At 51.6% G+C, this 14,731-nt stretch overlaps 1 protein-coding gene across 1 annotated transcript in view; it reads left to right on the top strand.

Moving 5' to 3' along the window:
- AGRN (agrin) overlaps window positions 1-14,731 on the top strand; it is an 89,376-nt gene that overhangs the window by 48,352 nt on the left and 26,293 nt on the right. The window contains exons 4-7 of the mRNA XM_069079563.1: window positions 10,552-10,758; window positions 11,028-11,252; window positions 12,639-12,863; window positions 13,599-13,805. Of these exons, the coding sequence (XP_068935664.1) occupies window positions 10,552-10,758; window positions 11,028-11,252; window positions 12,639-12,863; window positions 13,599-13,805 (864 nt within the window). The remainder of the gene's footprint in view (window positions 1-10,551; window positions 10,759-11,027; window positions 11,253-12,638; window positions 12,864-13,598; window positions 13,806-14,731) is intronic.

The following is a 14,731-nucleotide window of genomic DNA, read 5'->3' as shown; positions in this document are numbered from 1 at the left end:
GGGGTTTGAAAGGCTAAACTAAGCAATAGGGAGCCATTGGAGTTTCTTGAGGTGGGGAGGCCTTGGGGCTCCCTGGCCTCCTCCCTTTATCCCATTCCCACCTACATCCCTTTTGGCCACTGGGTTATATCTCCATGGCAGCCCTGGCCTGGAGAAGGAGGTGATGGCTGTGAAGATATTTGGGAGAGGCTGAGAGCAAGCCCATGTCATGTGTCACACCACCATTCAAACCTGGAACTTCTTACCCCCAGGTCCAGCATGCTGTAGGAGGCCTCCTTCCTCCCCCCCCCCCCCAGTTCTAGGCAGGCTACAGCACTCCTTACTATTTGAAGTAGGTCTTAGGAGCCAGTATGGGTGGGGAGGGGGCAGCCAGGGGGCCCCCACAAGCCCTAACTCTCAGAGCCTGTGAGCCCACTGTGCCTCTCTATTCCCTTTGTTCATCTAGGACTCCTGACTCTTTTGTGGGGGATAGATGAGGGTAAGGTGTGTGTGTCTGGGGGGCATCTATTCCCCTCCCCCCCAGTTGGGCCTTTGTCTTGTCAGAAGGGCCTGAGAGGGAGGAGCAGGAGGATTCTCCCTGGAAAAAATCCCACTGGCTGCCCCCTCCCGACTCGTTCTGGCTTCTGAGAGAAGATAGTAATGAATGCTGCATGTTGGATGGGACTGAGCTAGTATGCAGGGTAGCATGTTGGCCTTGGAGATAAGACCTGGGTTCAAATTCTGCTTCTGAGACTTTACCATTCTGAGCCTTAATTTTCCCCTCTGTTCAATGGGAGTAATAATAGCACCTAGAGTGTTCCCAGAGTTGTTGTGAGGACAGAAGGAGATCACAGATATGTGTCCTCAGAGTGCTATACATAAATTTGAGCTTGATGTGAATGCCAGATCACAGTACCCTCACTGCTGGAGGGTGATGCTGGGGCTCTAGAGGGGCCAGATGCCCAGGGGGGTGGCAGGCCTGAGAGCTCCCATGCCAAGCCACACACCAACATCTGGCCCCATGGGCACCCGTCACTGCCCCAGTCACACAGAGACAGACAGACACTTAGGGGCTGTCACGGAGACGTTCACAGAGACGAGGTCAAATGTAGTGACCCCCAGAGAGAGGATCACACACAGCCCCACGGACTCACACAGGTGCCCACGCAGTAACACGGATGCCCATGCCTGCCACACCATCATAATGAACACCAGCTGCACTGGGCCATGCACACATGCACACACACGCATACACAGACACACACACACAAATGGTCACCCTGAGTATTCACCCACAGACGAGCACACAGAATCCCACACTTGCACACACAGACACATGCAGGCAGCCCACCCTTCTCCTTTGTCTGCAGGGCTGGAGATGGGCCATGGTGTGCCCTGCCTCCCCAAACTGGACAGTGCCTGAATCCCAGAGTGTCTCCATCCCCCACCCTCGCTGGTAGGAAAATAATGAGAAAAGGTGGGGAGTGGAATATAGCTCTCTCCCGGCCAGGCTATAAAAAGCAGCCCACACCGCCTCCAGCACCTCGAAGGAGGCTTCAGACGCTGTGAATGATGGAGTGAGGGAGTGAACAGAGAAGATTAGAAACGAGTGGGAAGCAGGGGGAGGGGGACAATGGGGGGTAGGGAGTCGTTCCAGGGGACAGGTCATCGAACCACGGCCTTAGAGAGTTGGAAGGGACCTCAGGGGCTATCCAGTCCAATCCTTTCATTTTCCTTATGGGTAAACTGAGGCCTGAAAATTAGAGTGTCTCATCCAAGGTGACATAGGTAGTAAATGTCTGGAGTAGGCTCTGAACCCAGGTTCTGACTCTTGGGGCAGCTAGGAGTACCATAGTGCATAGAGCTCAGGCCTGGTGTCAGAAAGACTCATCTTGGTGAGTTCAAATCTGGCCTTAGTCACTTCCTAACTGTGTGACCCTGGACAAGTTACTTTCACCTTGTCTGCCTCAGTTTCCTCATCAGTCAAAGGAGCCGGAGAAAGAAATGACAAACTGCAGTACCACTGCCAAGAAAACCCCAGTGGGATCACAGAGAGTCGGACATGACTGAACAGCGACCTCTGACTCTCCATCTGTTTCCTCAGTGGAGACCCAAGTCCCTGGTAGTGACCCCAGCCCTCACAACAGTGACTCTAACCCAGAGATGATGACAACGGTAATGATGGTGCTGGAGATAGAAATGATCTACTTGTGCTTCTCGAGCAGCTGGAGGCTCTCAGATAGCTCTCCTCTCACCAGACTGCTGAGAAGGGGCTTGCAGAGATGATTATACCCCATTTTATGGATAAGGAAACTGAGTCCCAGAGACAGAAAGCAAGCATCTCGCTCACAGACTCAGGGCTCGTGTCAGAGCCAGAATTCAACCCAAATCACAGGGAACTTAGTATAGAACTGAAAGGGACCTCAGGGGCCATCTAGTCTGAACCCCCTCATTTTACAGCTGAGGCACAGAGGGGTGGAGGGATGCCTGAACTTTCATTCCTGCTCCATATTCCTTAAGTCCCAAGCGATGCTGGGATTTGGGAGTGATCAGAGTGGGGGAGGGACTTTGGAGATCCCTGCCACATCCCAGCTCCCAAGCTGAAGTGGAGGGGCTGGTGTTGGGGGCCTTTGGGGCTGGGAGTGCATCTCTCTGGGCCTGAGGTGGGGCCCCATTGAAGGCCTGGATTTAGGCTGGTATGTGTATGTGTGTGTGTATGTGGTGGGGGGGGCACTGAAGATTCTGAGCTGCATCCAGGACCTGGCCAGTTGCCATGGCAACCTCAGTGGCTCATGTCTGCATCTGTGGTAGGCTTCCCCCTCCTTTCTTTCCCCCTTTCCCCATTAAGAGCCTGAAAGGGCCAGGGGTGGGAGGGCAGCGCTGTTTCCATCCTGCCTTCATAGGGACATTCTCCTGATCACCCAGGGGGCCCCAGGAGCCGTCATAACCATGGCGGCTGGGGTTCTCACGGCTATGGTGGCCTCCATTCGTTACTTATTCATGATCGTGGTATAAAATGAAACATTTATTAAGGCCCCAAACAGCTGCGGCCCCTAATGGAGTGCCCCCTCCCCTGGCCTTGGCCGCCTGGGAGCCTGAGCAGCAGGTGGGTGAGTGGTCCCCATCTTGCCCCTCCCACTTACTCTAAGTGATGTTGTCTCCAGAGCCTCCCCTGGGAGGAAGCAGCTTGGGCCTGGGCTCAGGAGGTTCCCCAGTTAGGAGGCTGCTTCTCTCTGCCTCTATCTGCCAATTATCCATTAGCCCAGACACTCCTCCCAGCTCTGCTCTGCCGTCGCAGGCTGAGACACAACTGGTAGCTCAGTGGATAGAGAGCCCAGCCTGGAGTTGGGAAGACCTGAGATCAAATCTGGCCCTAAACACTTACTAGCTTTGTGACCCTGGGCAAGTCACTTAACCCTGTTTGCCTCAGTTTCCTCATCTGTAAGATGAGGGGATTGAATTTAGTGATTTCTAAGGACCCTTTCACCCTTAAGTTTAAGACCTTATGATCCAGATTCCTGCTGCCTGAGTAGTGGGTGAGGAACTCAGAGTCAGGGGACCTGGGTTCCAATCATAGGATCAGAGATTGGTAGCTGGAAGGAACATGAAGGATCTGGTTCGATTTCTTCAATTTATATATCATGTAGAACTCCAAGAGACCTTTGAGGTGATCCTCTCCAAACCTCCCATTTTATAGATGTGCAAACTGAGACCCAAGGAGTTGAGGAGGCAGGGTTTAATTACAGAGCTCTGATTCTCAATCTAGCATCCTTTCCACTCCTCCTTTGAAAGTGCCCCAGAAGGGGCAGCTAGGTGGTACAGTGAATAGAGCACCAGCCCTGGAGTCAGGTGGACCTGAGTTCAAATTTGGCTTCAGACACAACACAAAACTAGCCATGTGACCTTGGGCAAGTCACTTAACCCCAACTGCCCTACCTTCCCCTTCCAAAAAGAAAAAGAAAGAAAGAAAGAAAAGAAAGGAAAGAAGGAAGGAAGGAAAGAAAGAAAAAAAGAGAGAAAGAAAGAGAGAAAGAAAGAAAGAGCCCCCGACTTACATGCATTGTTGGAAATACTGACTCTTTGTCAGTATTTTTGTCCTTGTGAAAAAGATGGGCAGATGTTGTCTAACTGACAAGTGAGTTTTATCACCATAGAAGATGCATTTATTATGATTGAATGGTCTGACCCAAAGAAGAGTCATTAATAGCCTGAATTCAACTTGGAGGTCTATGGTAGAGTACCCCAGGGATCCGTCCATAGCTTCTTTTTTTTTAATTTTTTGCTTTTTTTTTTTTTGGAGGGCAGTTGGGGTTAAGCAACTTGCCCAAGGTCACACAGCTAGTAAGTGTTAAAGTGTCTGAGGCCAGATTTGAACTCAGATCCTCCTGACTCCAGGGCCAGTGCTCTGTTCACTGTGCCACCTAGCTGCCCCTGTCCATAGCTTCTTACTGGTCATCATTTTTATCAATAACTCTGATGGGGCATAGAAGCCATGCTTATCAATTTTGTAGGCAGCACAAAGCTTGGAAACAGGGCAGGTAGCCAATACAAATGACATCTAGGGGTTCCAGAAAGATCTTGACAGGCCTGAATGATGACTTCTGATTAATGCTTAGAGCTGTGTGGTCTTAGGTAAGAGTTTCCTCACCTATAAGATGATGGTGTTGGATATAATCTCTGATCCCTTGTCTTGTACTCCCCTTTTTGAGGAGGAGGACTGAGGATGGGATCCCAGCCCCATTTCAGGCAGGGTCCCAGTGACTGATCCAGGAAGGCTCCCTCCTCCTTGGGACTGAATCCCCTGCCCTGACCCCTGGGTCCACTGGTGACTGGCAGGGATTCTTTCTTCTCTGTGCCTCTGTCTTTCTGCCCATCTGGGTGACTTGGAATGGCCTGGAGTCTGGGACTCCCACTGGTCTGTATTGTGACTGACAGACTGAAGCCTAGGCTGGGACCCTGTCACCACTGGCTGTCCAGTTAAGCCAAGTCAGTAAACACTTACTAAGGGCTTACAATGTGCCAGGCATTGTGTCAGCAGCAGGGGCAAATGCAAATGCAAATCCTTGCCCTCCCAGAGCTTACTGGGCAGATGTAACCTGTAACTAGATATGTTAACACAGGGGTAGCGTGATGCTGGGCATAGAGTCCTGGCCTCGGTATTCAGAAACTCTGGGTTCTAATCCCTCCTTGGATACTTATTAGCTGTGTGACCTTGGGCAAGTCACTTGATCTCTCTGCATCTTGATTCCAACCCTGACATAGGGATGGTAATAGCACCTACCCACAGGGGTGTTGGAAGAACCAAATGAGAGGATATTTGTAAAATACTTTGGAACCCTTAGGGCACTATGCAAATGTGAATTTAAAAAAAATGGGACTTGGGAGTAAGTGACTTGCCCCACACTGCCTATATGTCAGTGGCAGAACCTTGAGGGTGATTCCTTGTTTGCCATACCATGCAATCTCTTGAGCGATCATTAGGTGTATCTAAATGGGAGACAGTGCCTTCAGAGGACCAGCCTCAGGGTCGGGAATTCCTGGGTTCAAGGGCTTCCTCTGACACACAGGTTGAGTAGCCATGAGTCAATCACTTAATGTCTCCACACTACTCTCTCAGGCTCTAAAATTGCAGAGCAGGCACTGACCTGTGGGTAGATGGGGCTCCTCCTGGGGGATTTCTCCACATCATTGAAATTACCCATTTGGCCCCCACCTCCCCAAGTAATAATAGTAATAAATTATATTGTGAGGAAGAGGGAAACAGAGCATGACAGCCAAGGGGATCAGATAAAGCTTCCTGCAGGGAGATGGTACGTGAGCTGAGCCCTGAAGGAAGCTAGGCATTGTCCCATTGCTAGGCTTTAATGACATTTTAATGAAGGGTTCTTGACGGCTCTTGTTGCCCCCCCCTCCACCACCATTCATCCTTATGACAGACACATGAGGGCCAAGCTTCTCCTTTGACAGACTCGCCTAGCTTCTTCTCTATATCTCCTGATCTTGGGTGGCGGAGGCTCTCTCTCTCCACCCTCTCCCCAAAAGGAGTCATTGATAGAGATAAATCCTATTCTGTCCTTTCTTCTGTCTCTCCTTCCCTCTCTTCCTCTATAAAATGATTGTGGGATTGGGGGGGACCCTCTCTCCATTCCCCAAAAGGAGTCATTGATAGAGATGAACCCTATTCCTTCCCTTCTTCCCTCTTTCCCTCCCTCCCTCTCTTCTTCTGTAAGATGATTATAGATTGGGGGGACCCTCTCCCCATCCCCAAAAGGAATTATTCATAGAGATATTCATAGAGATAAACCCTACTCCCTCTTTTCTTCCCATCCTCCTTCTCTCTCTCTCTCTCTCTCTCTCTCTCTCTCTCTCTCTCTCTCTCTCTCTCTCTCTCTCTCTCTCTCTCTCTCCCTCTCTCTCCATCTCTCTCTCCCTCTCTTTCTCAGTTGGGGGACTGGAGAAAACCTTTATTTATACTCTCTGAAAAGGAGTTATTGATGCAGATGGAAATGAACCCTACTCCATTACTTCTTACCTCTGTCTTCCTTTTTCTTTTCTTTCCTCCCTCCCTCCCTTTGTTCTTTTCCAGCTTCCTCTCCCTCCTTTTCTCTCTGAGCTATTCTGTCTTTTCTTTCCTGATTAAGAGTCATAGAACTGGGACCCCAGGGGTGGCACAGACAACCTCTTCCCTTTGCTTGCTTCACTGGACATGGGGCATTGGATGAGGGTGGAGGAGGATAAAGAAGATGTATCTTGGTCTTCCTTTGGTGATGCTATTTTTTTCCTCCTGTTTTTTGGGGCTGCGGCTGGAACCCAGCATAGTCTGCTCCTGCCCCAGTTTCTAGCTGTTCCTTACATTCTCCTCACACGCTTTTCACACGCTCCTCACGACCTGCATGCGTGTTGCCCCCCACCCCCACCAAGGGAGCTGGTTCTGACAGCCTGCTGGTGCTGGCTGGGCTGGGAGTGCCTGAGACTCCATCCCAACCTCTCCCCTTCTATCTGGCCCTCTCTGGTACCTAGGAGCAGATGTCTGAGCTCTCCATGGTCCTGACTTCTGGCTTCTAGCATCGTCTCTGTCCCACAAAAGAATCTCTCGGCTTGAGCCTGGTGGGGGGAGGGAGAAGAGAGGCATAAGGGCAGGGCTGTAGTAGGAGATGAACCACTCCCTTTCTGCCTCCAGCATTCTATTGCTTCTTTCTCTGATTCTTTCTAGCACATATCCCTGCACAATTCTAATCCAGTGTGGCATAGTATCAACAGATCAATAAGCATTTATTTAAACACCTGCTGTATACCTTCTCTGTATTAGGCACTGGGGATCATGGAATAGTGGTTAAAGGGCTGCATTTGGATTCAGGAAGATCTGGATTTGAACTCTACCTCAGATCCTTATCATACAGCCCTGGATGAGTCACTGACCTCCTTCTCTAGGTTTCAGTGTCTTCTGTAAAATGGGGATGATTTCTCCAGCACTTAGCAGGGTTGTGGATAAAGCACCATATTCAATCAGTCAATAAGCAGTTATTAAGTGCTTACTGTATTCCAGTCATTATATGACACCTTCTAGTTGCTAAACTTTGTGGATACAAAGAAAACCTCCAGTCCTTTCTGAAGGAGGACACAGGATGATGGGGGTGCTTTCCTGAAGAAAGTGAGTTTTGCACTGAGTTTTGAAGGAATCCAGGGAAAGCTGGGGGTGGAGGTGAGGAGGAAGAGCGAGCTTTCCAGGCATGAGGGGCATATCATGTGTGAAGAATGGCAAGGAGGCTGGATCACAGGAGGGGAGTGAAAGACTGGAAAGGTGGGAGGGAACCAGGTTACGAAGGGCTTTAAAAGCCAAACAGGATTTTATATTTGTTACTGGAGGCAATAGGGAGCCACAGGACTTTACAGAGAAGGGAGGGGAGGAGACATAAAGGTTTGTTATTCTTTTTAATCCATCTGAGTGTTGGACAAGCCCTTTTCTCTTCTGTCCCTTCGCTTTCAGGCTTGGGGATGGGTGTGGTAGCAGTAGCAAAGGCAGAGCCAGATAGCCCTTGCCCAGTCCTTTGGGCAGTAAGTGATGTAGGTTATTTAGGGGGTGGGTGAAGCAGAGAAAGGCTCTTAGGGCAATGGCAGATGGGGAGAGGCCAGTGGGGGAGGGGCAGGCAGACAAGATGTCCAGGAGCCATTCCCTAGTGGCAGCTAGAAGCCCTCAGCAGGGCAGGCCCTCTCTCTGCCTGCAGCCTGATCCTCTCCATATTCCACAGCACCTACTTACAGTCTCAGGCTTCTTCCCTTGGTTTTCCCATCATCTCTGACCCTGGGGCACATTGGTAGGGGAGGACAAGGGAGGCAGAACCATCTGGAGTCTGCTCACAGCCAACTGTGCCAGGTCCTAGATAGAGAGTTTTTTCTCTTTCTCCAGGGATGACCCTGTGTTCCATCCTGCACCAGGGAGATGGGGATCCCTTGCCTATGTAACAGTGCCTCCCCTTTTCCTTCTGGCAGCCTCTACCTGGTGTCTCTGGGTTCTTGGTTGGAGGTTGGGGCCTGGGCTGGGCTGGGCTGGACTGGACAAGGAGGAACTGAGGGTTAAAGACTTGTGATGAGGATGGAGTTAGGTTTTACTTCCAGGGTGGGGGGTGGGTAGTGAATGGGGCCGTGTGTGTGTATTTGCATTTGATCTTCCCCCCCTCTCCCAGGTAGCTATCTGAACTCACCAAATAAATAACCATTCCAATCCAACAAGCTTTTCCTTCAAAGTTCCATCCACTCTGTATGTCTTACAGCCTATATGTATCTATTTATGTACATGTCCCCTCCCCCATTAGAATGTAAGCTTTTGGAGGGCAGTCACTAGTTTTGCTTTTTTCTCCCTATCCTCAAAGCCTAGCAAGTCAGAGCCCTGCAATCCTGAGGTCACTTTCCCTATCCCCCTTATTGCTAATGCCTTCCTTCTGCCGGCTGTCTTCATTCATCCAGGGCATCGCTCTTTGCACAGTGTCTCCCCTGACAGCAGGGACTGTCTTTTATATTTCTTGTATCCCCTATGCTCAGCACAGTGCCTGGCATACAGTAAACATTTAATAAATGCTTGTTGACTAATAAATTCAGATCCATTGCTTATGAACAATGCTAGGTGCCAGAGGTACAAAGACAAAACCAAACGTAGTCCCTGCCCTCAAGAAGCTTACATTCCATCAGAGGAAGATTTAACATGTAAATAGATAAGTATATGGGTGTGTGGGGGGGAACTGAGGGAATCTGGAATGGTCTGTAGAAGTTAGTGCTTGAGCTGAGCCTTAAAGGAAGCCGGAGGTTCTGAGAGGGAAGGTGAGGAGGGAGGACACCTCAAGGATGGAGGGTTAGGGAACAGCAGGGAGTTCTGTTTGGCCAGATCACGGTGTGGGAAGAATCATAAATCAGAACTGGAAGGGACCCCTAAGGTCCCCAGTGGGGCCAGAACTAGATGAAAATGTTATCTGGGAATGTTTCACAAAATTAATAAACACACAGTACAACACAGATAATGTTAATTTGTGGTTTTCTCAGTCAGTGGGGGTCCCCAGGTATGTTTCCATTTGTGTTTGACCCCAGTCTCTCGATCTGCTCTATCATTTTACAGATGAGGGAACTGAGGCCAAGAGGGGGCAAGTAACTTGCTTAAATATCATACAAATAGAAGCAGCAGAGTCAGGATTTGAACCCAAGTCCTGTGACTCCAAAGGGTCAGTGCATTATGGAATACGCTCTGTCTACCCCTAACCCCTTTCCTTTCCTTCTCTGCTTCTCCTTTCTTCTCCCAAAGCCCTCTGGGCTGATTGGCTGCTGATCTAATAATGGAGGGAGTATAAGAGAAGGCAGGGGAGCACTGCTTGCTTCTCACCCTCCCCACCTTGACACCCCCAGCCCCCTAAATCTCACTTTTTATACTTCCCCCCACCTCAGATGCTGTAGGATCTGGGAAGGATGAGAAAGGCATTGAAAGACAGACCGACTCAGGGCGGAGGGAGGTGTGTGTGTGTGTGTGTGTGTGTGTATGTGAGAGTGCCCGTGTGTGTGTGCCTGTGTGTCTGGATTCACGTGCATTTGTCTCTGTGTGGGTTCTTCAGGGCAGCCCCTCTAGTCTGTCTTGGAATCAGCTGTTGGCCATTGCTGGGTAGGGTCCCTCTGTCACTAATCAAGCTGAGTAGATCCTGGCGTGTGGCTCCCACCACCTGGCATGGCCTGGGCTCAGGCTGGTGCCACAGACCTCAGGAGATCCAGCCTATCTGCTTCACAGCTGTCTGTACAGGGGGGCTGGAGAGAGCTGAGGAGGAGACCCGGGATTCCTCATGTTTGTTCCATTAGATAAGAATGGAGCACAGTGGGGTGCCCCAGTTGGTGATGACCCATTGAGCAGGAGGGTTGAAGAGAGGGTGATAAAGCTTGTGTATCTCACCTCTTGCCCCTACATCTGGTTTCAGGGAGGGACTCAGGTTTTGATCTTCTTGGGGGTGGCCCATGGCATGAAGTGGGAGGGGAACGATTTAACTAAAATCTCTCAGACTGACCCTTCATGACTCTTCTCCTACCCCGTCCCTTTCACAGCATGCCGGGGTATGCTATGTGGCTTTGGGGCCATATGTGAGCAGAGTGCTGGCCGGGCCACATGTGTGTGCAAGAAGGGCCCATGCCCTACCGTGGTGGCCCCTGTGTGTGGATCTGATGCTTCCACCTACAGCAATGAGTGTGAGCTACAGAGGGCTCAGTGCAGCCAGCAGCGACGCATCCGTGTGGTCAGCCGAGGACCCTGTGGTGAGTGAGTTGAGGACAGCGTGATAGATGGATGAGGTCTTCTCCTCAGGGCCTGTGTTAGCTATACCAGCTCCTGAGCTCTCCCTCTGTGTCCTGTCTTGTCCCTGGCTTCTGAGCTGCCCTGTGGGGCATTGTCTGTCTCTCCTCTCCCCCACCTTCAGCACCCTGGCCACTGACCCCCTGAGCTATCTTTCAGTGCCCACCTCACTTCCCTGACTCCCAAGTCTCCCCTCGTTGCCTCCTTCACTCTCTCCCCTTCCTCCACTCAGGCTCCCGGGACCCCTGCTCAGGGGTGACCTGCAGTTTCGGCAGCACCTGTGCCCGCTCGGCAGACGGGCAGTCGGCCAAATGTATCTGCCCCTCCTCATGCAGCGGAGTCCCCGAGGGCATCGTCTGTGGTAGCGATGGGCGGGACTACCCCAGTGAGTGCCAGCTGCTCCGCCTTGCCTGTGCCCGTCAGGAGAATATCGTCAAGAAGTTTGAAGGGCCCTGTGGTAAGAGGCTGAGCCCAGGGTATCGGGTGAGAGCCTGGGCTGGCCCCGGGGTGGGGAAGCTTGGCAGGAGATCTGGCACATTCCCTAAAGTGAGCAGCCTTACGCCTCCATCCACCACCCCATCTGACAGCGTGGTGGGGGAACCGAGGCCAGGCAATTAGAGGAGGGAGAATGGAAAGATAAGTCATTCCTTTCAAAGGACCTGGGTTCAAATCCCACCACTGATGCTTACTACTTTATTTGTATGACCATAGACAAGTCATTTTTCCTCCCTGGTCTTCCTTCTGTCAAATGTGGGGGTTGGACTCTGACCCCTGAAGTGGTCCTCATCTCTAAGCCCCTTGGACATCTGGGTCCATGGGGTGCCACTAGATGGGGAGAGGCTGCCCTCTTCTGGCTACAGTCCTGGCCGTCTGTGTCTATGGCTGGGATGGAGTATATAGATTAGAAAAGGGCTCAAGTGCCAGTGGGGGAATATTTGGAGAGGATGCTGGACTCCCACACTCTCTGCAGCTTGGGGAGTGGCCTGGAATACTGGATTGGGAGTCAGAGGCCCTGGGTTTGAGTATCAGTTTGGCCACTTGCTACCTGTGTGGCCTTGGGCAAGTCAGCATGCATTCATTAAGCACCTGCTATATGCCAGGTGCTGGGAAGTTCTGGGGATACAAAGAAAGAGACAAAGCCATTTCCTGTTCTCAGTGAGCTTCTGGGTTAATGAGAGAAGCAATGTGACAACAACTTTGTGCGAACAAGGGGTGTGTGTACATATATACACACAGCTGCAGACATATGTCCACACATACACACATATCATCTGGAAGAGCTTCCTACAAAAGGTAGGATCTGAGACCAGCGAGGCGAAACAATCACTTGATTTCTTTGCGCCTCAGTTTCCTCATCTGTAAAAAGAACCTGGCCTCAGACATTCACTAGCTGTGTGACCCTGGGCAAGTCACTTAATCCTGTTTGCCTCAGTTTCCGCATCCATAAAATCAGCGGGAGAGGGAAATGGCAAAACAGTCCAGTGTCTTTGCCATGGAAACGCCCAGCGGGGTCATGGAGAGTCAGACACAGTTGAAAATGAGTGAGCAGCAACAAAGAGGACAGGGCTCAGCTCTGATTTCAAAGGTCCTTCCAGCTTTAAATATATGTTCTTGTGAATTCAGTATATACGAGGAGGACCTGACTCAGGAGAGGTAGGGAGGGCATGGAATGTGCCTGCGTTTGGAGGCTTGAGGAAGGGGCAGATCAGACCAAAGAGGCTGGGGCGTGTGTGATGGGAGGCACCACTGTTAGCAGTGGGCAGAGTCAGGTCTCCTAGATGCAGGAGTCCTGCAGGCTGGCCTCCCCATGCCTAACATCCCAAACCTGCTCCCCTCTGCCTAGATCCGTGCAAGGGTGTTCTCAGTGACCTGAATCGTGTGTGCTGGGTGAACCCCCGCACCCGCCAGCCTGACATGCTGCTGCGACCTGAGAGCTGCCCGCCCCGCCAGGAGCCTGTGTGTGGTGACGACGGCGTCACCTATGCCAATGATTGTGTCATGGGCCGGACCAGTGCCACCTTGGGCCTCGACATCCAAAAGCTGCGCTCAGGGCAGTGCCAGCCACAAGGTGGGCAGGAGGTTGGGCAGACCAGGAAAATGGGCCTCCTCTGTGTCAGGCACTGACCTGGGTGCTAGGAATATTTATACATTATTATTTAGGAATGTTATTTATTATTATTATATTATATTTATATGTAATATATAACATTTGTATATAATTATTTATTATTATTATTATTTAGGAATCTTTTATTCATTCATTCATTCATTTTTCACATTTGTTTTATAAAATTTTGAGTTCCAAATTCTGTCCCTCCCCACCCATTGAGAAGGCATTATACATTAGCTCCTGCCCTCCAGGAGCTTATGTTCTCCTGGGTAATTGCCCTTGTGCAGGGAACGCAGACCAGCCTGACCTGGGCTTGGTTAGCCTCGCTTAGGTGACGCCCACGCCTGTGGCCTCTCGTTCTGGCCTAGAGAGCAATCTGGTCCCTCCTCAGCTGTTTTCCCATGAGAAGGCTAGGGCAGGAGCCCTCAGCATCTCCCCCAGCCAGGTGGGGTCACATGCTGTTCACACCCCATCTCTCCCCCAACCTCCTGCCCAAGAGAGAGCTTGCCGTCTCACCTGGCCTGCTTCTCAAAGTTCCTGGCAGCTTTGCCTCTTCTGGAGGATGAAGGGGTTGCCCTCCCTGAGGCTGGTGTGGAGAGACAGATGTAAAGCCTCTCCTAGGTCCGGGGTGTCCCCCTACTCCTGTGTTCTTGGGGGAAGCACTAGCCAACCCCTTCCCCTCCTGTTTTTCAGACCAGTGCCCGGTCCCCTGCAAGTTTAACGCTGTGTGTCTTATCCGTCGTGGTCGGGCCCGCTGCTCCTGTGACCGTGTCACGTGCGATGGCACCTACCGGCCTGTCTGTGCACATGGGGGTCACACGTACAGCAGCGACTGTGAGCGCCAGCGTGCCGAGTGCAGCCAACAGCGGGCTCTCCCTGTCAAGCACCAGGGGCCCTGTGGTAAGGCTAGCCTCCCAGCCTGCCTGGCCTCTGGGCCTTCTCCTGGCCTAGCTAGCTTGTTTCTGTGTCCCTTCCATGATGATCCACACATGCCTAGCTTGCCTCAGCTCTCCCATCACATGCCATCCATATCCATATGTCATGCTTTGAAGGAGCAGAGTCCAGACCTTTATCCAGACTCCAGGCGGGGCCCCCTCCTCCTTTCCCTTTCCTTCCTGCCTCTCTTCTTCCTCCTTGCCTCCTCTTCCCCACTATTCCCCAGTGCTGCCAGGAGACAGCGGGTGTTCCCAATGGCTCTGTAAGTAACAGGAGTCCTAGTAGCTGGTCCAGCTAGCTCAGGGGTGTTTGTACAAGGGAGAAAAGTGGAGGGTGGGGGGGGAGGGATTGGGGAAAGTGCCCCTGAGGTCTCTAGTTTGTTGGGAGGGGAGGTGGATAGGTGCCAAGTTGAGGTAATAGCCAGGAAGCTGTGCTCAAAGCCCACAGTTCCTGGCTGTCTGTGCTAGCCCTGCCTAAAGCTGCTTTCTTAGAACCAGGCAGGAACCTCCTGGGCAGTGTCTGGACTCATTCTCTGGGAATGAGCCCAAGGCACCTTTGGTGCCGAGGCTTTTCTCAAGCCCATGGTCTCACAGTAAGGGGAGAGGCCTTGAGCCCCAGCATCCCCTCCCCTTCTCCCCCCACCCCCAGCTCGCTCCTCTTCTGAGGATTCCCACAGAGAGGGAGTGAGAGTGATGATCTAAACGCAGGCCACTGGGGCTGTAAGGCACTGGGATGGGGTGACCTGTCTCCTGGCTTTAGTGACCCCCTTCTCCTGCTCTGTCTCAGTGTGAACCGTGGGTAAAGGAGAGGATGCTGCCACATGTACTCGCGCGCACACACACTCACACACACACACACACACACACACACACACACACACACACACACAC

This window comes from Petaurus breviceps, unplaced genomic scaffold (assembly GCF_028583685.1).
Source record: "Petaurus breviceps papuanus isolate PSGF00001 unplaced genomic scaffold, PetGlider_PUasm1.0 91041, whole genome shotgun sequence".
NCBI lineage: Eukaryota > Metazoa > Chordata > Mammalia > Diprotodontia > Petauridae > Petaurus > Petaurus breviceps.
This window is presented reverse-complemented; position numbering and strand designations above follow the sequence as displayed.